We start from the raw sequence: 24,788 nt of genomic DNA, 5'->3' as shown, positions 1-24,788 counted from the left end.
CTTCTCCTTTTGCCTTTAATCTTTCCCAGCATCAGGGTCTTTTGTAATGACGTGGCTCTTAACATCAGGTAGCCAAAGTATTGGAGCTTCAGCTTCAGCATCAGTCCTTCCAGTGAATATTCAGGGTTGATTTTCTATAGGATTGACTGGTTTGACCTCCTTACTATCCAAGGGACTCTCAAGAGTCTTCTCCAGCACCACAGTTCGAAAGCATCAATTTTTCACACTCAGACTTCTTTATGGTCTAACTGTCACATCCGTACATTACTACTGGGAAGACAATAGCTTTAACTATATGCACACTTTGTTAGCAAAGTGATGTCTTTGCTTTTTAATATGCTGTCTAGGCTTGTCACAGCTTTCCTTCCAAGAAACAAGTGTCTTATAATTTCATGGCTGCAGTCACCCTCCACAGTGATTTTCGAGCCCACAGAAGAGAAAATAGGTCACTGCTTCAACTTTTTCCCCTTCTATTTGCCGTGAAGTGATGGGACCGGATGCCATGGCCTTAGTTTTTCAATGTTGAATTTTAAGCCAGCTTTTTTCACTCTCCTCTTTCATCTTCATCAAGGGGCTCTTTAGTTCCTCTTTGTTTTCTGCCATTAGAGTGGTGTCGTCTGCATATCTGTGGTTGTTAATAATCTCCCCACAATCTTGAATCCAGCTTATAACTCATGCAGCTCAGCATTTTGGATGATATACTCTGCATATAAGTTAAATAAGCAGAATGACAATATACAGCCTGTTGTACTCCTTTCCCAATTTTGAACCAGTCATTTTTTTCCATGTAAAGTTCTAACTGTTGCTTCTTGACTTGCATACAGGTTTCTCAGGAGACAGATATTCCCATCTCTTTAAGAATTAATGCTTATTTATGAATGCTTAGAGGTAATACTTATTAAGCAAATGCTTAAATGTTTGAATGACTAAATTTATAAATAAAGGGAATACTGAGAAAGCAAAACAAGTGATGGCTGCTGGCATCTACAAGGACCTTTTATATTCATATTTCAGCAGGCCTGGTAACAGGTACAGTTTCTTAGTTGTGTCACTTGAGGAATTGTTACACTGCCATAGCAATTTCAGAAACTTGAGAGACCCAAATTTGAATCTTGCCTCTCCCATTCATTCATCTTTGGAAATTCATTACTTTTTCTGAAACTCAAGATCCTTGTCTATGAAATAGGTTATATCAACCTCATAGGGTGGTTATGAGAAGTAGAGAAGACAATGTTATGGGCTTGATATTGTACTTAAAAAAAGAGAAAAAACTAAGTGGGTTCTAACTCAAACCTTCACATATGTATTTCTCCCCCTTGAAATACCTCTCTCCCTCACTTTTCACCGTATCATCTCCTTTTCAAGGTTCATATCAGCTCTATAGGACTGCACAGAAGAACTTTCCTTGTCCTTCCAAGCTTCAATTGGGTCTCCTTGTGCAATTGGGTCTCCTGCTTATCCTAGAGCACTCTTCACTTGTGCTCCATGGGTGTTAAAAGAGTTTCAACATTTATAATTATATGTGTGCATACATGTGTGTGTCGGTGTGTGTCTTGTGGTCAGTTGTCTCCCAGCAATTCTAAGTGACATAAGCATAAGACCTGTACCTGACTGTGTCTATCTGCGCATCATGCCCTCAGCTCCTTCCACAGTACCTGGTGCGTGATGGTCCATCCCAAGTATTAAGAGTGATCTCATAAGGTCCAGTTGATTTACAGTTCTGACTTTCTTGACACTCTGTTGCTGGTCTGACTGGAAATCTCCTTTTGAAATAGCATAAATTGATTCTTATCAAAAGTTTTCCTGAAGGAAACATTATTCTGTGCCTGGATGAATTTGATATTTTTTCTACTGTGCAGGATTTAGTATTTCAAGGTGACATTTAGCCATGACATATTATTTTGAAGGTTTACCATATTCCTGATAGTGCATTATCAGAGCAGTTCATTTCTGGAACCAAGGAGAATGTGAATCCTAAAAATTAAAAACTAAGCCTGATCCTACCTTTTTCTGTATAATGAACCAAACTGCATACCCTTTCTTAGGGGCTTCAGATCATTTTACTCTAGTTTTCATGTCTTAATTGTATTGAAAGTAAGTAGAAGCCAACCATAAGCCCTAATATCAGAGACGGGTCTAGCCATCTCAGAAATAAATGAAATCAGGTTTCTTGATGATTGTTTATAAAAAATAAGTTACACCAATCATAGACTGACAAAAACTGATAAATATATGAGTAAATGATTAAGATACATCCAAGTGGGATATTTTTACAAAATTGCTATTACCCTATTACTAATGAGCCATCTGCCTTTGGAAACTCAGATTTATTACAATTCTAATTATCATTACCTTATCACAATACAGAATATGCCCAACATTAATACTTTAATGCCAAATTGCTTTCCTTTTGGTCAGCTATTTTTTCTAAATTTACCTTCCTAAAGATAATTTTTCTCCACAGAAATTTTCGTTTGTTTGTTTATTCACAGCCCTTAGCCAGTATGCCAGTTCTCCCTAAATATACAGCAGGAACACCATCCTTATTTTCCTTTATTTGTTATGTACTTACTTGTTGACTAATATGTTTGCAGGTCTTGCTACATGCTAGACACTACTCTGAGCTCTTAAAGAACTATACTCATTGTTTTATTTTCAGTTCACTTCTTCCAAAAATAAAATATTATTTACCTTACAAAGTTGTCATTTCAACATGACATAATGTTTTTCACAAAATGATTGTGTCATGACATTTAGCAATTTAGCTCTGCAGTGGATTATATTTATTTCAATTCACCATTAGTCTAAAAGTAAGATTCCATTTTCCTCTTCCCCAAAATGATATGTATTATTGTTTTCTTATTGAAAAAGTAACATTTGTTCATTTTAGAAATGTATAACAATAGAAATAAGTAAATGGAAGAAAATTAACCATAATATCACCTAATACCCTGAATAGCTTTTCTCTCTGCATACAATAAGGATTCTAATCTTCAAATTATATGCATAAATCTGAAGATAGATAATATTTAAATGAAGCAAAAATAATGTTCCAAATTACTCTGAGGTGAACTGCGATTTATTTTGTATTTCAGTTCTCAGTATTTCCTACTCTACAAAGGCAGAGTGGAATTGTCAGGATATACTAGACCCAAGTTTCAAAATCTCATGTTAAACTGCCTCAAGGGTCCTCAAAATTTCTGGAGCACTTTTTAATAAAACGTTTATTTTCAAGGAAATTAAAAAACTAGGTCAAGATATCCTTTCATGCACCCCTAAATCCTATCTAACAACTTAAGGACTGTCCTCCTTACATGTAAACTGGTTTCTTGAAGTGGGCCTTAACATCCAGGGTTTGCATCTGGGCTGCTCAGGAGGCCTCCCTGTTAGCACAGAGGGAGAGGGCAACCGATAGGATGGCCTCTAGCTACCATCTGTCTCTCTGCCACCCCTCAGAATGCACTGAGTGCTCCTGCAGAACACACAGCCCCCGGATGCCTAGGAAGCCTCTTATCTGCACCTCCCACCTAGAGCCCTTTGCCTGTGTCTGCCCATGAGAGGAAGGAGTTGGGGGGAGGAGGAGAGGCCACAACCAAATGGCCATAAGCTGGTGAGAATGCCCCACAAATGGAGATCTGAATACGAAATGTGTATGTTTCAATAGGTACCAAGACCACGTGATGGGTTTGTTTTGTCCATGATCTTTAGCGGGGAGGTGGCTCAAACGGTCAAAAATCTGCTTGGAATGCAGGAGACGCGGGTTCAATCCCCAGGTCATCCCCTTGGAGAAGGGAATGACAACCCGCTCCAGTTTTCTTGCCTGGAGAATCTCATGGACAGAAGAACCTGGTAGGCTATAGTCCATAGGGTTGCAAAGAGACGCAACTGAGCAAGAAAACAACAGACTAATAATGAGAACAAAAAAGACAGGATTTCAAATAAGTCAGGAATACCTATTGTAATGGAATTTTTAAGCGTTTGAAAAATGCCCACATTTAGGTTTTATAAAAAGGAGAATACTTGTGAAGGTGAATACTAGCACTCTTAATTAGAGCTTTTGTGATTTGTTGTTGCTGACTTTTGTTTTTTAATTTTTTTTTTAAGTTTATTTGGCTGTGCTGAGTCTTAGTTGTGGCATGTGAGGTCTTCCATCTTCATTGAGGCATGTGAAATCTTTAGTTGTGGCACACGGGATCTTTAGTTGCGCCATGGGAACTCTTAGTTGAGCCGCGGGGGATCTAGTTCCTTACCCAGGGATCAAACTCAGCCTCCCTGCGTTGGAAGTGAGGAGGCTTAGCCACTGGACCACCAGGGAAGACCATGAATGTTTTCTTTCATAAGGGAATATTCTTAAACTATAATATCAACCACCAGCAAAATTAATATTATATACTTCACTTAAAAATTTCCAAGTGGATATCTAAGGCAAGAACAAACTCTATTAAAATTGAAGTTGCTCACATTCAAAGCTCGGAAAATGCCTCACAATGACTAAATGAGCTGCTGCTGCTAAGTCACTTCAGTTGTGTCCGACTCTGTGCGACCCCATAGACGGCAGCCCACCAGGCTTCCCTGTCTATGGGATTTTCCAAGTTAGAGTACTGGAGTGGGGTGCCATTGCCTTCTCTGACTAAATGAGCTATAGGGACAAAATATGCATATGCATTTACGATCTACATTACTATTTTTTCTCATAAAAATTCTGATCCCGAGAACATCATGACCTCTTCCTAAATGAACTGGTTCCAGCTGAAACCCTAACTATCGCCACCATTCCCTCAACCTAAAAAGCCCTTCTCTCTTTTCTTCTCTTCACTCTTGTAAAACCACCAGCCACTTCAAAGGCCAGGACCTAAAGCACATACCTGAGAAAATTTCCTTGTCTAACAAGCCTATTGCACAGACTGTATCTTTATTCTGCAGCCTTTCTGCTCTTTTGGACTTAATTTGTCGAAAATTATTTGGTACTCAGAGTATTGTTTTGTCTTGTCCTCATATAACTGCATATGTTTTATGTTCCTTCAAGAACACCATCATAGAGCCTAGTATAATAAATGAATGTTTAATGAACAAGTGAACTTAAGTGCTAATGACCAAAGGAATGTTAATGGTCTCTCAGGGGATTCAATGGATTATGGATGTTATTTATGTGAACTTTAATTTATTTCACTCTATAAAAGACAGTGGTATTTATTTCTGTTCTGTGGAAGAGTTTGGTTGTTCACTTTAGGACCCATGAAGACAGTCTAGAATTTTTCCCCTTTTCTATCTTCTTTTACATATGCTTTGATTTTAGAGGGATGTCTGCTTGTGCAAGAGTGTCTCTGAGCTGTGGCCATGTCTAGTCTAAAATTTTATTCTTTTTAAAAAATACTTAAAAAAAAAAAAAAAAAAGATCCTGCATGCCACAAGTAAGACCCACATGTATGGGTCTTACTTGTGGCATGCAGGATCTTTTTTTTTTTCTTTCTTTCTTTTTTAGTTGCAGCATGTGGGATCTTTAGTTAGAGCATGCAAACTCTTCTTAGGAATCTAGTTCCCTGACCAGTGATTAAACACAGGCCCCCTACATTGGGAGCACAGAAGAGTAAAAGTCGCTTAAATTTTCTACATTCTCTTCTAAGCAAAACCATTCTAGTGTTCATTTACCAAATCACCTGGGATTTACTTACCCAATTTTGGAACACAGAAAATACTTTGACCCTTTCTGTACCAAAGAGAATCCTTGACCCCAAAAATGTCTATAGTTGTACTGTCTACAGCAAAACCCAGTTTGGTTGCTGAATGTAGAGTACAGCAACTAGGTGATGGAGTTCAATTCTGGCATGGGAGTACTTCTCTGAGTTTGGCTTCCTCATTTGCAAGCAGAAACTAGCACCAGGGCTTTTGTGAGGAGTGAATGAGGGAATCCATTCAATGCAAAAGTCTGGCTCAAGAAAAGTGAGGGTTCACAGATGCTAGGATTGTCTTTATGACTCATTGTTGCTTGATCCCCTGGAGAAGGAAATGGCAACCCACTCCAGTGCTGTTGCCTGGAAAATCCCGTGGATGGAGGAGCCTGATAGACTACAGTCCATGGGGTCGCAAAGAGTCAGACACGACTGACGACTTCACTCATTCATTGCTAGTTGTGACCTTTGATGAGTGATCTAGCCTTGCTATGCAGCAGCATCTTCATCTTAAAATGGTAATAAAGATGAAAATGAATTCATCAGGTCATTGTGAGGATTACATGAGATAATGGATAGAAAGCAGGCTTGGAGCAGCATCAGTTCTCCGTATCTCAGTAACTGTTACCATCTCCACGATCAGCATCACCATTATTTTCATCATCCTCCTCATCCCCATTATTAACAGACTGTCAGAAAATGGCACAGCCAATTTATTAACAGGCTTTTCCTAATAATAAAATCCCTTAGAAGAAATGAAGAAATGAAGTAGCTATCATAGTTAACAAAAGAGTCTGAAATGCAGTACTTGGATGAAATCTCAAAAATTACAGAATGTTCTCTGTTTGTTTCCAAGGCAAACCATTCAATATCATAGTAAGCCAAGACTATGCCCCAACCAGTAATGCTGAAGAAGCTGAAGTTGAATGAGTTTATGAAAACCTACAAGACCTGGAATTAACACCCCAAAAATATGACCTTTTCATTACAGGGGACTGGAATGCAAAAGTAGGAAGTCAAGAAATACCTGGAGTAACAGGCAAATTTGGCCTTGGAGTGCACAGTGAAACAGGGCAAAGGCTAATAGAGTTTTGCCAAGGGAACACACTGGTCATAGCAAACACCATCTTCCAACAACACAAGAGAAGACTATACACATGGGCATCACCAGATGGTCAACACCCAAATCAGACTGATTATATTCTGTGCGGCCAAAGATGGAAAAGCTCTATAGCAAAAACAAGACCAGGAGCTGACTATGGCTCAGATCATGAACTCCTTATTGCCAAATTCAGACTTAAATTGAAGAAAGTAGGGAAAACCATTAGACCATTCAGGTATGACCTAAAACATAACTCTTATGATTACACAGTGGAAGTGACAAATAGATTCAAGGGATTAGATCTAATAAACAGAGTGCCTGAAGAACTATGGACGGAAGTTCGTGACATTGTACAGGAGGCAGGGATCAAGACCATCCTCAAGAAAAAGAAATGCAAAAAGGCAAAATGGTTGTCTGAGGAGGCCTTACAAATAGCTGTGAAAAGAAGAGAAGCAAAAAGCAAAGGAGGAAAGGAAAGATATAAGCATCTGAATGCAGAGTTCCAAAGCATAGCAAGAAGAGATAAGAAAGCCCTCCTCAGCAATCAATGCAAAGAAATAGAGGGAAAGAACAGAATGGGAAAGACTAGAGATCTCTTCAAGAAAATTAGAGATACCAAGGGAACATTTCATGCAAAGATGGGCACAATAAAAGACAGAAATGGTATGGACCTAACAGAAGCAGAAAATTTTAAGAAAAGGTGGCAAGAATACACGAAGAACTGTACCAAAAAGATCTTCAGTACCCAGATAATCATGGTGGTATGATCACTCACCTAGTGTCAGACACCCTGGATTACAAAGTCAATTGGGCCTTAGGAAGTATAACTATGAACAAAGCTAGTGGAGGTGATAGAATTTCAGTTGAGCTATTTCAAAACTTAAAAGATGATGCTGTTAAAGTGCTGCACTCAATATGCCAGCAAATTTGGAATACTCAGCAGTGGCCACAGGAATGGAAAAATTTCAGTTTTCATTCCAATCCCAAAGAAAGGCAATGCCAAAGAATGCTCAAACTACCGCACAATTGCACTCATCTCACAGGCTAGCAAAGTAATACTCAAAATTCTTCAAGCCAGTCTTCAACTGTACATGAACCATGAACTTCCAGATGTTCAAGCTGGATTTAGAAATGGTAGAGGAACCAGAGATTAAATTGCCAACTTCCTTTGGATCATCAAAAAAGCAAGAGAGTTCCAGAAAACATCTACTTCTGCTTATTGACTATACCAAAGCTTTTGCTGTGTGAACTGTGGAAAATTCTGAAATAGGTGGGAATACAAGATCACCTGACCTGCCTCTTGAGAAACCTAAATGCAGCTCAGGAAGCAACAGTTAGAACTGGACATGGAACAACAGATTGGTTCCAAATAGGGAAAGGAGTATATCAAGGCTGTGTATTGTCACCCTGCTTGTTTAACTTATATACAGAGTACATCATGAGAAACGCTGGGCTGGATGAAGCACAAACTGGAATCAAGATTGCCGGGAGAAATATCAATAATCTCAGATATGCAGATGACACCACCCTTATGGCAGAAAGTGAAGAAGAACTAAAGACCCTCTTGATGCAAGTGAAAGAGGAGAGTGAAAAGTTGGCTTAAAGCTCAACATTCAGAAAACTAAGATAATGGCATCTCGTCCCATCATTCATGGCAAATAGATGGGGAAACAGTGGAAACAGTGTCAGACTTTATTTTTCTGAGCTCCAAAATCACTGCAGATGGTGACTGAAGCCATGAAATTAAAAGACACTTGCTCCTTGGAAGAAAAGTTATGACCAACCAAGACAGCATATTAAAAAGCAGAGACATTACTTTGCCGACAAAGGTCCATGTAGTCAAGGCTATGGTTTTTCCAGTAGTCATGTATGGATATGAGAGTTGGACTATGAAGAAAGCTGAGCACCAAAGAATTGATGCTTTTGAACTGTGGTGTTGGAGAAGACTCTTGAGAGTCCCATGGACTGCAAGGAGATCCAACCAGTCCATCCTAAAGGAAATCAGTCCTGAATATTCATTGGAAGGACTGATGCTGAAGCTGAAACTCCAGTACTTTGGCCACCTTATGAGAAGAACTGACTCATTTGAGAAGACCCTGATGCTGGGAAAGATTGATGGAGGGAGGATAAGAGGATGACAGAGGATGGGATGGTTGAATGGCATCACCAACTCAATGGACATGAGTTTGAGTAAACTCTGGGAGTTGGTGATAGACAGGGAGGCCTGGTGTGCTACAGTCCATGGAGTCACAAAGAGTCGGACATGACTGAGTGACTGAACTGAACTGAACAAGTCCCTTGTGAAACTAAATAAGAAAATATGACTTTTTCTTGAAAATATAGCATAGTGCTAAGTCAAGAGAGCATAAGAGTCTTCTTCCTAAACCATGACTCAGATCCCTGAAAACAAAGTCATTTACTGGTAGCATTCAGTACATGCCTACAAAAATGATGCAATTTTAAGTCACTCTTTTGCATTGGAAAAATCCCTGATGCTGGGAAAGGTTGAGAGCAGGAGGAGAAGAGGGTGACAGATGATGAGTTGTTTGGTTGGCATCACCTACTCAATGGACGTGAGTTTGAGCAAACTCCAGGAGATGGTGAAGGACAGGCAAGCCTGGCATTCTGCAGTCCATGGGGTTGCAAAGAGTCAGACAGGACTGAGTGACTGAACAACAACAGCAAGGCTCAGGATAGAAAATGCCTACACACAAACCACATAAACACGAAGATAATGAGTACTGTAAAACTCCATATGCTGATAAATCCAGGGCACAGTGGAAACTGTTAGTATCATTAACTAAAAAAGTTAAGGAGACCTATTAGGCAGTCCGTATGAATTCGCTATTTGGGCAGCAAATGTAAGCAAAGAAATAGTTTATCTCCTGGGAGAATTTCTAGTGCCCATGTTGGCCACATGGAAATCATAGGGTCTCCTTCTTTACACCTGCATTTCATCGTCTCTGACACCCCGTGAGATGGTGGAAGAGCACTTGTATTCCCCAGCTTTCTCTGTGGCATTTTGTAAGCGCTCTTGGTAGAGGGAGATACATACTATCAAGTACTACAGAATTACATCTGACAAAGCTCTTCTCTGCTACTCAGAACTTGTTCATGATCAGACTTCATACGATATCTGTCACATCTAGGTTTTTCATTTCTCCCTTTGAACCCTCTAAATATTGTACAGTTGAGTAATCAAAACATTTCATTGAGGTTTTTTTTACAGAATTGAATTGAATTTGCAATGAAATTAGGACAGAATCTCTTTTGATTCCTAATTTATCTTTCCTGTGTTTAGTTGGAGGCCACCCAGAGATTTTCTAACATATGATGTTTCAAATGAGATATGGTAACAGTTACACACTAGTGTGTATAAAATAGGTAAACTATAAGGGCCTATTATATAGCGCAGGGAACTATATTCAATATCTTGTAATAACCTATACTGGGAAAGAATCTGAAAAGACTATATATAGTCATATATATATATATACATATATATGATCCTTCTATATATATATATATATAGTCTTTCTGTAGTGATTCAGTTATACATATATATAACTGAATTATGTGTTGTACACCTAAAACATTATAAATCAACTATGCTTCCATTTTTTAATAAAATGAGATATGGTAAAATATAAAATTTAGAAGGAATTTTTCACCTAGATGAATGGGACATGGTGAGAAGAGACAATGAAGAGTTAAAGAGAAAGTCAGTACTTCTCTGTCTTCTGGGAGGGTGTCAGAAGTGACCCAGGACACGCTTAGCTCTTCCTTCTCTCAGTCCTTTTTTTGCCTCCCTGGCTCTTCCCACGCCTGACTCCTCTCTCTAACAGACTCGGCTCCCAGATCGCCTCCCAGCAAGACATCTCACTTCCCACTCAGTACAACCTCCCCAAGTCCTCCATCCATCTATAACCCAGCCCATTTAGCCCTTCACTGTTCTGCTCACTCACCTGTTTACTTGCTTATTGCTATTTACCAGCACATCTGCTTTTTTTCTTCCCATTTCTCTAGGTATAGTTGACACACAGCACTGTATGAGTTTAAGGTATACAGCCTAATTATTTGACTTATATACATCATGAAATAATGACCACAGTAAGTTTAGTGAACATCCATCATCTCATATAGATACAAAATAAAAGCAACAGGAAAAAAATATTTTTCCTTACGATGAGAACTCTTTAAGATTTACTCTCAGCCACGTCCACCTGGGGCTTGCTACGTAGTGCTAGTGGCTAAGAACCTGCTGGCCAATGCAGGGGCCGTAAGAGACACGAGTTCAAGTTCAGTCCCTGAGTCAGGAAGATCCCTTGGCAGAGGGGAGGCCATGGCAACCCACTCCAGTATTCTTGCCTGGAGAATGCCATGGACAGGGGAGCCTGGCAGGCTATAATTCATAGGGGCACACAGAGTCAGACACAAGAGAAACAATTATCACTCATGCACAGTAGCACACGTGCGTGCAGTTTCATATGTAACATACAGCAGTGTTAACTGTTTCAGTCATGTTGTACATCACACCCCCATACTTATTTGTCTCATAACTGAAAGTTTGCACCTTTTGACCATCTTCATCCAATTCCCCCTCAGCACACCTGTTTATTATTTATTTCTTTATTTTCTGAGTCCTCTGACTAAAACATGAGTTCTTTTAGGGCAGGATTTTACCTGTTTTATTCACCTCCACTTTCGTGTCACTAAAAAGAATATCTAACACGTTTGAGATGTACCAGGCATTTTTGCTGAGTGAAGAATAAGAAGGCTCTGTGCTTCCTCCAGAGAAAAGTGCTCTTTCCCCATCCTCACTTCCCTCAGGATGTTCATTACCTACCCAGCCTTGCCACTTCTCTCTCACCCGTTTTTCCTGCTCCAGTTCAAATGCTGTGAAGTCCCCTCCCCCTCCCTACACACCACAACCCCCACCCCGCCTCCTTCCCCCACGCCAACCGCCACCCCTGCTATCACGCCTCCTCACATCCTATCTCTGCGAATTTGTTAGTGTATTAATATCCTTGCTCTTCCAATCGCCAACTCAGTGATCTCAAGTAAAATGATTTAACAGCTTTGTGTCTCAGCTTCCTCATCTCAAAATGGGAGAAAACAGAAACAGAAAATAACTATAGCCACTGTCAAGATCACGTGGGAAATTCTGTAAAACACTCGAAAAAGCCTGAACATCACTAAATGCTAAATATTCATAATAATTCTTATCCCCACATATTTGAATGCATCATTGAACTGCTACCTTTTATTCTAAAACCTCAAATGTGTTTGCTTTCTGTTTCTTCACATAGTATCTAGCGTGTCATGCCCACTTATTAAGCAAGTGAACAAAAGTGGTTGTCTGATTCAACTTAATAAAGGGAAACAGAAATAATGAAGTAACCAAGTCAGTAAGATATTTTGTTCACTCAAAGATATGTACCTTGTATTCTTGAAATTTTGATGAAGAAAGATCGGTGCTTAAATTCTGTACTTTCAGCAAGAAATTAAACTTAGATTTTGACATATTCTCAGATACTGTCTGCTTGAAAGTGAACAGGCTTCATATTTGTCAAAGTCTTGGTCACTTCTTTTCTCTCATGAGCAATGTTTTATCAGTATTAGCTGGAAAGGAACTGGAAATCTTGTCTTCTATTGGACTCTATCCTAAATGATAATTCATGGGGCTTCCTAGGTCGCACTCATGGTGAAGAACCCGCCTGCCAATGCAGGCGATATGAGAGATGCAGTTCGATCCCTGGGTCAGGAAGATCCCCTGGTGGAGGGCATGGCATGTCACTCCAGTATTCTTGCCTGGAGAATCCCATGGACAGAGGAGCCTGGCAGGCTACTGTCCATAGCGTTGCAAAGAGTCAGACACCACTAAAGCGACTTAGCACACAGGCATGCAAATGGTAATTCACAGATCCTTTTGATTGTTGTCCAAACAATAGAAAATAAAATCAAGAAAAAAATTAAGCAATAATCAAACTTAGAGAATGAACTTATGGTTGTGGGGGAGATGGGGGAAGAATGAGGAGGAAGGAATAGTTCAGGAGTTTGGGATGGACATGCACACACTGCTATATTTAAAATGGATAACCGAAACAGGGAACTCTGCTCAGAGTTATGTGGCAGTCTGGATGGGAGGGGAGTTTGGGGGAAAATGGATACATGTATATGTAAGGCTGAGTCCCTTTGCTGTCCACCTGAAGCTGTCACAACATTGTTAATTGGTTATACTACAATATAAAATGAAAAGTTTTTAAAAAATAAAGCATTGATACTAATTTTTATCTTAAATGAATGTAAGTGAATAGCAGATGAAATTAATAAATACTAGGGGAAAAGAACCAAATTCCACCAGCACACATTTCTTGGACTTCATGAGGAATGTGTCACTGGCTTCCCTTCTTTATCCTATATGATCCCAACAAATTAAGCTTTTCCAACTGGCAAGTTCTTACTGCTGATGTAATGTTGCCTGTCCCTGGACAGCTGAGCTCAGCAGCTCTAGTTCCATTTTTCCTTTCCAAAGAATAGCTAAAGAAACATTCTTTGGATAAGTGTAATATGTTTGCTACGTTACAAGAAATTTTGTTCACATTTTCCTCTATAGCTCTGTTTATTGCCCCATTATTTCTATCGATTTGATTTATTTGGGGCCAGGTGCAAATTTTAATAAAAAGAAAAAAGTTCAGACCAGCCCAGAGCAGTCTAAAGGAGGCTTATAGATCTAATGTTCCAGAAAAGACACTTTCATTTCATGTATGCTCGGAGTTTAGTCAACCATTCAGACCTCGATTGATGGATTGATTTTTAATATGAGAGGGTTTTCCCTCTTCCTCCTCCTCCTTTCTCTTCTCCTTTTTTTCTCCTCTCATTCTCTCCCTCCTTCTCCCTGCCAGCCTCCCTCCCCTCCACCTCCCTCTTCTTGACTAGTAAATAGATAATGTATTCAATTGATACAAAGGATAATTCTTTGATAAGTTTGTTTTTAAAGAAACTGAGGCAATAATATATACAACGCTGTTACTTTATCCTGACAGTGTATCATGGACATTCCTCAAAGTCAATACTAAAACCTACCACATTATTTTCAATACCAGCAAAATATTCTATAGTATGGGTAGGCACAATTTTTCAACCAATCTCTAGATGAATGGTCAGGTCGCTTTCAGCTTTATTTTCCACTATCAAGATGAAATTTAGTATTTTTTAATGTATGTCTTTATATTCAGGTACTTTTGGTTCTATAGGGTAGAATAAAAAATGTAAGACAAATGGATTAAAAGATAACATATATATTTATATAGATCTCTATAGTAACATTTTCATAGAGGTAGAGATACTGCCATAACTTTGTCTTTTAAAATATCATTTTAACATTCCATTTTCTGATTTTTTCCCTGAAATTCATGAAAGAACATTGTGTGAGCTTTGTCCACCATGCAAATGATCATATTTATAGACTCAGTTGTAGTTGATAGCATCAGTAGAACAAAGTTTTACTAATCACATTTGTATTTAGATCATTTTACAAAGATTCCTTTGTTCCTGAATTTGTATAATAAACCAAGTCTATCAAGGTGTTTTTTTTTTTTTTTTTTTGCTTATTCTCAAATATAGTCTAGATATTGAGTCCGCATTTTTTTTTTTTTTAAGTGCTATATACAAGGTGGCTCAGATGGTAAAGAACCCTCCTGTAATTCAGGAGACCAGGGTTTGATCCCTGGTTTGGGAAGATCCCTGGAGAAGGAAATGGCAACCCACTCCAGTATTCTTGCCTGGAGAATCCCATGGCCAGAGGAGCCTGGTGGGCTCTAGTCCATGGGGTGGCAAAGAGTTGAACATGACTGAGTGACAAACACTTTCACTTTATGCACTTTTGCTATAATATAAAATATACATCGTGGGCCTATTCTGAAATAAAGGTGAGAATTGTTTTCTACTTTTTGGCTCTGAACCAATGGTTTATTGGCTAACTTCTCAGAGTTTTTTAACTTGAAAATGTGTCCGCTTGACATAGAATAATTTTTAATAAGAAAAAGTCTAGGATCTCGAAAAGACCATCTCTTTTGTATTCACTGATCATCAACATGTATCATTTCATCTAATTCATAATAACCTATAAGATATGTATTTATAGATAAGGGAACTGAGACTGGAAAAGGTTAAGTAACTTGTTCAATGCCTCACAGCAAGTAAGTAGCAAAACCCAGATTTTACTCCATTATCTGTCTGATTTTGAGTCCATCCTCTTTACACAAACATGCCCCTAGTTTCCTGTTTAACTTGACACATTGACCATCACCTGTTTCGGTCCCAACCTTTTTTCTTTTCTTAGTTTTAAGTTACACGTCCATCTTAGCAGCCAGTGGTCAATGGTGAAGGTGCCATCGACTAGAGTATTTCTACATAACTGGCATGCAATTTTGACTTAATGAACTGAGCCCTCTTGTCCACTCTTGGAGAAGAAAGAGGATGTTTCAGGGCCAGTTAAGCTCATCCTTCTGAGGCTGACATTTTTCCCAGATGATGGCTGCTGGTAGGACTACTTTCCATGGAACATATATCAGCCTCAGTCTTCATCCTCCTGTTACTGAAGATCTTTTCTACCCCAGCATGTTAAAGCTACTCAGTAAACACTAAATCAGTCTCATGTGAAATGCTTGCTAGATGAACACTTTTCTCCCTTTTGTTTCTTTAACCCTAAGGCGTATCTGGGAAACTAATACCATTTATCTTTGAGACTTCCAAAAGACACACTGAAAAGTACCTCAGATCTCTCCTATTTAATAAGCTGTTAATGAGGGGAGGGTTAGTGATGTGGTTCTAGTCCTTATTGTATTAAATTAAGGTTCTACTTGAATAACTTCTTCACTGATAATTCTAGAAATTTTTCACCAGTGGAGAATTTAAGGAAGGGTTTCTTTATTTTAAGAGACAACACATTCTCTCCCTTGGATGGTCGTGAAATACACAGCCTGTTATAGTTTAATATGTAAAATCGTCAAAAGGATTTTTTTTTTTACTTAATATGCCACCATGTATATAATTCTTGAATTGGGTAATAGTATTTTCCTCTTTCTCATAGCAGTAGGTTTTTTTTTTTTTTTAATATGGACATACATGAAAACACAGACATTGTTTTTTTAAAAAAATAATACAGGAAGAGGACTAACTCAGATAAGTTTGGGATGAAAATCTTGGAGTAGAGCGATAGAGATAGATGGTCTTGTAAATGGCAGGAAATCTTTCTCTCAATTCTTTGATTGCCATCCAAGTCTTTGGGGAGGAAATAAAGCATCAGACAGAACCCGTAGTATGGCACGTTGAGTTTAAGGCTGAATCACTGCCTGCTAGTCCCTTCCCCAGCATCACAACCCCTCTTTGACAAGATGGACTGACCATTAACCAAGGCTGTGAAGCAAGCCCGGAGGATACCTGAAGCTGATGCCAAGCCAGGGCGCCCTGGGCGCCAAGCGAAGCGGCTAAAACCACAGACGTGCTGCGAGTGACTTCTCGCCCCTGGACGCTGCCCGATGCGCACAAGCTCTCACACAAGTCTGCCCAGAGAAGGGCATTCCCATAGCTGCACGCACCCAGGCTAAACTGTGCACACTCACACCCCAAAATCAGAACGCAGAGGGTCTGACACCCCTGATGCGCTTTCCGCAGAGCAAGCAAGCGCTTCCCTTCTTTTTCCCGTCTTCCAAGTTGCCAACCCTGGGACTGGGTGGCACGTGGGTGCGACTCGAGCCTTCCCCGTGTTGCCCTGGGACCCTGGGGGCACTCCCGCGTGCCCAAGAGAAGCCCAAACAACCCGCGCTGCCTCGACGTTCCCAAAGAGGACAAAGGGGGTCCGCATCCCAGTAAAGAATCGGCAGCCTGCAAGGAGAGGGGCCCCAGGGCCGGCCGAGAGTGCCCCCGGGGAGCGTCCCAGGGACTCGGAGCGCCCTCCCTCTCCCGGGGTGCGCTCACCATTTGTAGCCTCTGCCGCGCTTGAATTTGAGGGTCAGCGCCGTTTCCAGAAAGAGCAAGAGATTAAGCAGCGCCAGCAACCAGTACCACGGCCCCTTCTTCACCACGGTCACTCGCCAGACTCCAACCAGCGAGTGCAGCACGAAGAGGAGCCGGGTGGCCAGAGCGTTGAGCAGGACCAGTCCCTCCATGCCTCCCGGCTGCGTGCGCTCTGCCCGCGCCCCGCCGACCCGGCCCGGAGGAGCCGGAGCCGGAGCCGGGGGCGGAACGTGACAGCTCCGAGACCTGCGGCGGCTGCAGTCCTCTCACCCTCCCAGAACAGGAGAGAGCCGCGCCCCTCCCCCAAACTTCCTGAGAACTCTCCAAAGAGAGGAGACGCTAGCCCCAGCTTTCCAGGCTTTCTGGGGAGTATGGGGCTGCCCTGCTCCGGCTCCCACGCATTGTTCTGCTTTTGTCCATCTCCCCTCCCAATCCCTGAGGGTCCTCTTTCCATCCCTGCCTTGACCCTCCACCCTTCAGGCTTCCGTGGGGTCACCGAGAACTTCCCCCATTGGAAAGAGGAGGGAGGTGCACAAAAGGGCGTGGGGCTGCACACCAGGAAAGGGGAAGGGGCGCACACGGGGAATATCCCTTACTTTTCCACTGAAGTACTTTCATTCACTCACATGTTGTATAGGAACCGGGTCTCCTGATGATTCTAAGATGGGATGCAGGAGAGCCAGAGAATCTGCTGTCCAGGCAGACATACAGATCCAGCCCAATTTGAAGAATTAAAACTTCCCTGGGCTAGAGGAAATGAGGTGGACTAGGATTTTTCACAGAGCTCTCAGTACCTCACTTAGCAAGATAGGTAGCTGGGGTTAGCTCTACTTTTGGGACAGGTATTATTAAAGCCAAGGGATATTCCTTATTATGTCTCCCCAACCCTCACCCACTACCCTATTTATTTCCTAAAGGAAATAGAGTGGCAAAACAGGAAGGCAGGGGGACAGTGCAGAGGAGATAAAAGATAAAGCCAGGCTTAGAGTGGAAGGAGAAATTCATGGAGTGGGGAACTGTACCCTTGACATCAATGACTAATGAGGTACACTGCCTTTCCAGCATCCAAGGCAAAGAGGAAACTGGAGTCAGGGTTTTCCAAAACACTTCCATGATTTTTGTTTCCTTGTTTGGTCTCCTACCACCTGTACCACTATTTACTAACATTTTTTCCTTAAATGAACTCAAATTTTTACTGAAATAATGTTTAAAGGAAAGTTTCTATCACTTGTAAATGGAAAATCAGTGTAGTAGGCTACAAATGGGAGGTAATTGCAAAAATAAATAAGATAAAATGAAGCTAACTTACTGAGATCTTGCTAGACATTAACTATTACCTTCCAAGGCTCTGTGCCTCAGCTTCCCTCCTTCTGGGAAAATAAAGACATGCTGCTGCTGCTGCTAAATGCCGAGAAAGATTGAAGGCAGGAGGAGAAGGGGACGACAGAGGATGAGATGGCTGGATGGCATCACTGACTCAATGGACATGAGTTTGAGTAAATTCCAGAAGTTGGCGATGGACAGGGAGGCCTGGCGTGCTGCAGTTCACGGGGTCGCAAAGAGTCGGACATGACTGAGCAACTGAACTGAACTGAGTCCTGTTACTACCAAGCAGGAATACTCTCTTGCCCACATTAGTAAAATTAAAAAGTATAACTCAAAGAGAATATTTCTTGGTTAGGTTTATTCAACTGAAAGTCACCCCATAGCTTTCTTAAAATTAGGTTGAAATTTCTGAAGTATGTGATTACTGTCTTCATTAGGTGAGAAAAAGATCCAACTGCTTAAAAGAAGTTCACTTATTTCTGGTAATATGATTAGGGAGATTTCTTTTGTTCCTGCGGGTCTACACTCTCGCAAATCTTAGAGGAAACCCAGTAGTGATATCCTGGAGCTGTTTCTTATGTGCCCTTCAGTGTAGGCTGATGGCACTGTGACCAGCAACTGTACAGGAGTGATGATGAGAGCACATAGAGCATACAGTGGGAGGTAGCAGGGTAAGGACACAGGAGCCCTAGCCCTGAGTCAGCTGGCTGTCAGCTAACCCTAACCCTAACCCTAAAGAAAGTCAGCTGGACTCCTGGCTCAGCCACTTAGTTGCACTGTAATCTTTGTGCCTCAGTTTCCTCACCTGTAAATGGGGTATGAAGCCTCTTGACTCATGGGGCCATTGTGGGTATACAATGAGTTAATACAGGGGTCCCCAGACTCCAGAATCTAATGCCTGTTGATCTGAGGTTGAGCTGATGTCATAATAATAGAAATAAAGTGCACAACAAATGCGGTGCACTTGAATCATCCTGAAACCACCCTCCCTCCCACCTGGTCTGTGGAAAAATCGTCTCCATGAAACCAGTCCCCGGTGCTAAAAAGTTTGGGGACCACGGAATTAATTCACGTAAAGCACCTGGCACATCGTAAGAGCCTGGTCAACCTTGGGAGTTACTGCCTGGATCAGGATAGTTAGTCCAGGGGAACTGCTCTTTGAAGATCTGTGACAAGTAATAATAAACGTGGAGAGAAAAATGTGACATTCCTAAGACCTGTGAAAATCCTCTAGTCCAACACCACCAGGAACACATCTGTTGCTGAACAAATTGGTTTTATTACTATTTTAGGGAGGGAGTACACACTCCATGGAGAACTGTGGGGCATCTCACTAAGAAGTTGTTAGAGAGGTTGGAAAAGACTTACTAGAAAGGATTGGTCTTGTGTTAGGTGATTTTAAAGAGGGCTGAAAAAGGCACGGCTTTACTCTAAATCGGATGCTATCAGGAAGTTTGATTAATAATTCTAAGGTTGGGTATCTTAATAAAGCTAATTTACATCAGTGGGGAATGTTTGGTTTTTTTGTGTGTGTGGTTTGAACAATGTTAATGTTTTGTCTGTGTTCAGACACGATTGCAGAGTGATCCACTTTTTGTCTCATCCATCATGCTCACAGAGATCTCGCTTGATATTCTGTGAAATGTTTGTTCACCAGGAGGACACCAAGGCCTGACTACAGTGACAGACTGGTTGCCTCCTTTTGGAAGCTGCTTTTCTCTTTCTCAGGCCTCCTAGGTGATGCCATCCGACCATCTCATCTTCTGTCATCCCCTTCTCCTGCTTTTAATCTTTCCTTGTATCAGGGTCTTTTCCAATGAGTCAGTTCTTCACATCAGGTGACCAAAGTATTAGAGTTTCAGCTTTAGCATCAGTCCTTCTAATGAATATTCAGGACTGATTTCTTTCAGGATTGACTGGTTGAATCTCTTTGCAGTCCAAGGGACTCTCAAGAGTCTTCTCCAACACGACAGTCCAAAAGCATCATTTCTTCGGCACTCAGCTTTCTTTATAGTACAACTCTCACATGCATACATGACTACCAGAAAAACCATAGCTTTGACTAGAGGGACCTTTGTTGGCAAAGTAATGTCTCGGCTTTTTAATATGCCATCTAGGTTGGTCATAACTTTTCTTCCAAGGAGCAAGTGTCTTTTAATTTCATGGCTGCAAGTCACCATCCGCAGTGATGTTGGAGCCCCCCAAAATAAAGTTTCGCACTATTTCCATTGTTTCCCCATCTATTTGCCATGAAATGATGGGACTGGATGCTATGATCTTAGTTTTTTGAATGTTGAGTTTTAAGCCAACTTTTTCACTCTCCTCTTTCACCTTCATTAAGAGGCTCTTTAGCTCCTCTTCGCCATAAGGGTGGTATCATCTGCATATCTGAGGTTATTGATATTTTTCCCAGAAATCTTTTTTTTTCTCCCAGCAATCTTGATTCCAGCCTGTGCTTCATCCAGCCCAGAATTTCACATGATGTACTTTGCATATACGGAGAAGGCAATGGCACCCCACTCCAGTACTCTTGCCTGGAAAATCCCATGGACGGAGGAGCCTGGTAGGCTGCAGTCCATGGGGTCGCTAAGAGTCGGACACGACTGAGTGACTTCACTTTTACTTTTCACTTTCCTGCACTGGAGAAGGAAATGGCAACCCACTTCAGTGTTCTTGCCTGGAGAATCCTAGGGACGGGGGAGCCTGGTGGGCTGCCGTCTATGGGGTCGCACAGAGTCGGACACGACTGAAATGACTTAGCAGCAGCACTTTGCATATAAGTTAAATAAGCAGGGTGACAATATACAGCCCTGACATAATCCTTTCCCAATTTGGAACCAGTTTAGTTCTTATTTTTTTATCCTTTAAAAAAGCATCCTTCTTGCTTCTTTCTGGGCAAGGCAGTTTGAACAGGAGATGAAGGAGGCATGGCAGGCATGTTGACTGGCACACCTAGTACCATCTAGCTCTGGGGATGACCCATAAAAACCCTACACCTGCAGTGTAGAGTTGTCCCTGCCTGATACTATCCAAATATCATGCAATTATGGACCCACTTATGGCCTGTCAATAGCGATGCATACCAAAGTCATGTCTACACCCAGAGCCACCAAAGTTGCAGGCTGGTCTCACAAGTCACAACCTCCTTTTAATATTCATTTCTCCCTTAGCCCCATTTTGATCCTATTCAGACAGCACTTTAATGCACACAGTAGCAGTGATGTCAGAGTAAGGAGGGTTTCCCTGAGCCTCTGAGAACTGGTGCTTAACGTATCTCATTCAGGCCTTGATAGAGCTGTCTTTACCCCATCTCCCAGCCCTGGTTAATGCAAAGATCCACATCCACTTCCAAGGATGCTCTGATTCCTTTACACCCTTACTGGGAGTCTCCCTCAGCCCACCCCCATCTTTCTTTAAAGAACATTTCTCAGATTTTAGCTGGGGATCATTGATGACCCTAGGTAAGGAGTAGAGATGGTCCCCAATATAGAAAGTCTGAATATAGTTACTGAATAAATATCTCACACATAACAGTTCTTTGTACTTGCTGATGTGACTTAAACTTCTTACGTGTTCTCATAGAAAGAACCGTGCTCACCTCTGTTCTCTTAGACTGTTTTCTTTTGCTCTGGTATCTCCATTGACCCCCTCCAACTGTATTCTATCCTGAAACTCCTCAAAATGTCCAGTCCATAATGCTTTCTAGCAGTGTTTTAATTGCATCCTTTCTGGCTTTAAAAATATTTTCTATTATTTCAGAGGTGAAGTCCTAGCTCTTACTTCATGAACTTTAACTAGGAAACTCACCAATTTATTTGCTCTTCTGAAACGTATAGATTAAATGGGAACTTTGCAGCTATTGCACATTATGTATAATAGTAGAGGAAACACAGAGCTTTGCTAAGTTAGTAATAACCATAATAATTACTCTTCTTAAAAAAAGTAAAAGTCACTGGTAATTGTCGATCTTCAGACACTTTAAAAGCTAGCAGGAAAGAAGAATCTGAAGTGTAGGAAAAGGGTCTGGAATGAGGCTGCCTTCAAGTTGCAGTCTTCAAGCCTTGGCACCATCTCTTAAGTGATTGTTGGTAAGTTATCTATTCTCTTTGAGCCTTGTTTTTTCATTTATAAGATAAGAATAATGATAATACCTTCATCTATTAAGAGGGTTAAATTGATTGATATTTCTAAAGTGCTAAGAAAAATGCCCCAAATATATCAGGCACTCAGTAAATATTTGTTGAATAAATCAATTAAAATATGAATGAGGGCTGAATAAACAACACCCCAAAACAGAAACATATTATTCCCCATCTGGTATCATAGCTGAGTCATCTCCTAAGGCCAGCTGGTTGTAAATGCTGGGGTAAACACCAAAGTAGTCAGTGTCACTGGTATGAGCTCAATGCTTCATTCTGTCACATGAAAGGAGATCAGATCCATGGAAACATGGCATGATTGATGATAAGTAAGTCTAAAAATGCTGGTGGTTTTACTACCCTGAATAGTGTGAGACTCATCCTTTAGGATAGCTAAATAATTAAGATTTTGGCTTGGGAGTCATGCAGCTTGGGTTTGAGTCACCATTCCTGTCAGGGGCTGAATTATGTCCTCCCAATATCCATGTTAAAGTCCCAATCCCTAGTTGTTGTTCAGTCACTCAGCCATGTCTGTCTCTTTGCAACCCCATGGGCTACAGCATGCCAGTCTTCTCTGTTCTTCACCATCTCCTGGAGTTTGCTCAAACTCATGTCCATTGAGTCAGTGATGCCATGCAGCCGTCTCATTTTCTGTCATCCCCTTCTTCTCCTGCCTTCAATCTTTCCCAACTTCAGGGTCTTTTCTAATGAGTCAGTTCTTTGCATCAGATGGCCAAAGTATTGGAGTTTTAGCTTCAACATCTGTCCTTCCAATGAATATTCAGGATTGATTTCCTTTAGGATTGACTGGTTAGATCTCTTTGCAGTCCAAGGGACTCTCAAGAGTCCTCTCCAACACCACAGTTCAAAAGCATCAATTCTTCGGCGCTCAGCCTTCCTTATGTTCCAACTCTCACATCCATACAATCCCTTTGTAGTATAACTCAAAATGTACCTGGATTTCAAGACAAGGTCTTTAAAGCAATGATTAAATTAAAATATATCCATTCAGACAGGTTCTAATTCAGTTTAACTGGTGTCCTTATAAAAAGAGGAAATTTAGGTGCACAGAGACACCTGGGACGCGTATGCACAGAGGAAAGACCATGTGAGAATTCAGTGAGGAGGTGGCCGTCTGCAAGCCAAGGAGAGAGACCTCAGACAGAAACAGACCTGCCAACATCTTGATCCCTCTGTGAATTAGGACTGTGAGAAAGTAAGTATCTGTTCTTGAAGCCACTCATTCTATGTATTTTATTATGGCAGCCCTAGCAAACTAAATGCTTCAAGAATATGATCTGGGTAAACTTGGGTGTTTCTTTATCTCTCTAAGCCTCAGTTTTCTCATTTGAAAAATGAGAATATTAAGTAGCACCTAAACCACAGATTTTGAGGATAAAGTGAGATTATTGTTTAGCAGAGACCCTGCCTTACCTTATAAAATGTTAGTCGCTCAGTTGTGTCTGTCTCTTTGCGACGCCATGGGTTGAAGCCCGCCAGCCTCCTCTATCCATGAAATTCTCCAGGCAGGGATATTGGAGTGAGGAATCCCTTCTCCAGGGAATCTTCCTGACCCAGAGATCAAACCCAGGTCTCCAGTATTGCATTCAGATTCTGTACCCTGTAAGTCACCAGGGGATATTAGCTATTATTATTATCGCTATCATTATATCGATGATTATTATTGGTGTTATTAATGTCCCCAGAGGGACCGTTATCAGGCCCCCTTCCTATCTGATTGAAAAATGAGCAACATTGTTACACATCCAAATGTAAACCACAAGCCTGTTTTACAGGTGAGGAAACAACTTCCTTTTAAGGATTTTTGAGGTCTAATAAAAAGGCTTGAGTCTTTAAGAAAATCACATACGACTATCAAACACAAAATAATTGGTTTGAAAAGGGAAAGTTCACTCCAAATATGAATTTAAATTATGATTGGTTCATGTGGGGTTTTTTTTAACGTATTTATTTTTGCCTGCACGGGGTCTTGTTGCCTCGCACAGGCCTTTCTCTGGTTGCAGCGAGTGGGGGGCTTCTCTATAGTTGTGGTGCACGGACTTGTCACTGCGGTGGCTTCTCTTGTGGAGCATGGGTCTAGAGTGCCCGGGCTTCAGTAGTCGTGCCGCGTGGGCTTAGTCGCCCTGCGGCAGGTAGAATCTTCCTGGACCAGGGATCAAATCCATGTCCCCCGCACTGGCAGGCAGATTCTTTACCACTAGACCGCCAGGGAAGTACCATGTAGTTTGTGGTTACCTGATTGGTTGATTGGACCTGTTGATCCCTTTTGCATTTGTTCCGATAAGCCTACGATGATAGCTGTAGCCATGAAGATAACATGTATCATTTAATCATGAGAATTCTTAACCACAAGAGCACTGAAATGAACATATACTTGAAAGCATTCTAAACCATAGCTTCTTATAAATGCTTCTTTTGAGTGTGATTTAGAAGAAGTGGTTGAGGGTTAGGGAGAGATTGATCGAGTGCAGTTACAATGCCTTAGTTCTAGCCCCCACCTCAGGGTCTTCC

General features: G+C 41.1%; 1 protein-coding gene across 2 annotated transcripts in view; it reads right to left on the bottom strand.

Moving 5' to 3' along the window:
* TMEM26 (transmembrane protein 26) overlaps positions 1-17,207 on the bottom strand; it is a 63,978-nt gene extending 46,771 nt beyond the window's left edge. Inside the window, exon 1 of one of the 2 annotated variants that reach the window (XM_070364574.1) lies at positions 16,753-17,207. In XM_070364574.1, the coding sequence (XP_070220675.1) occupies positions 16,753-16,943 (191 nt within the window). In that variant the 5' untranslated portion in view covers positions 16,944-17,207. The remainder of the gene's footprint in view (positions 1-16,752) is intronic. The other variant, XM_005897803.2, reaches the window with a different exon arrangement.
* Positions 17,208-24,788: the final 7,581 nt, after the last annotated feature.

The sequence above is a fragment of the Bos mutus genome, chromosome 28, assembly GCF_027580195.1.
Source record: "Bos mutus isolate GX-2022 chromosome 28, NWIPB_WYAK_1.1, whole genome shotgun sequence".
In the NCBI taxonomy this organism is placed as follows: Eukaryota; Metazoa; Chordata; class Mammalia; order Artiodactyla; family Bovidae; genus Bos; species Bos mutus.
This window is presented reverse-complemented; position numbering and strand designations above follow the sequence as displayed.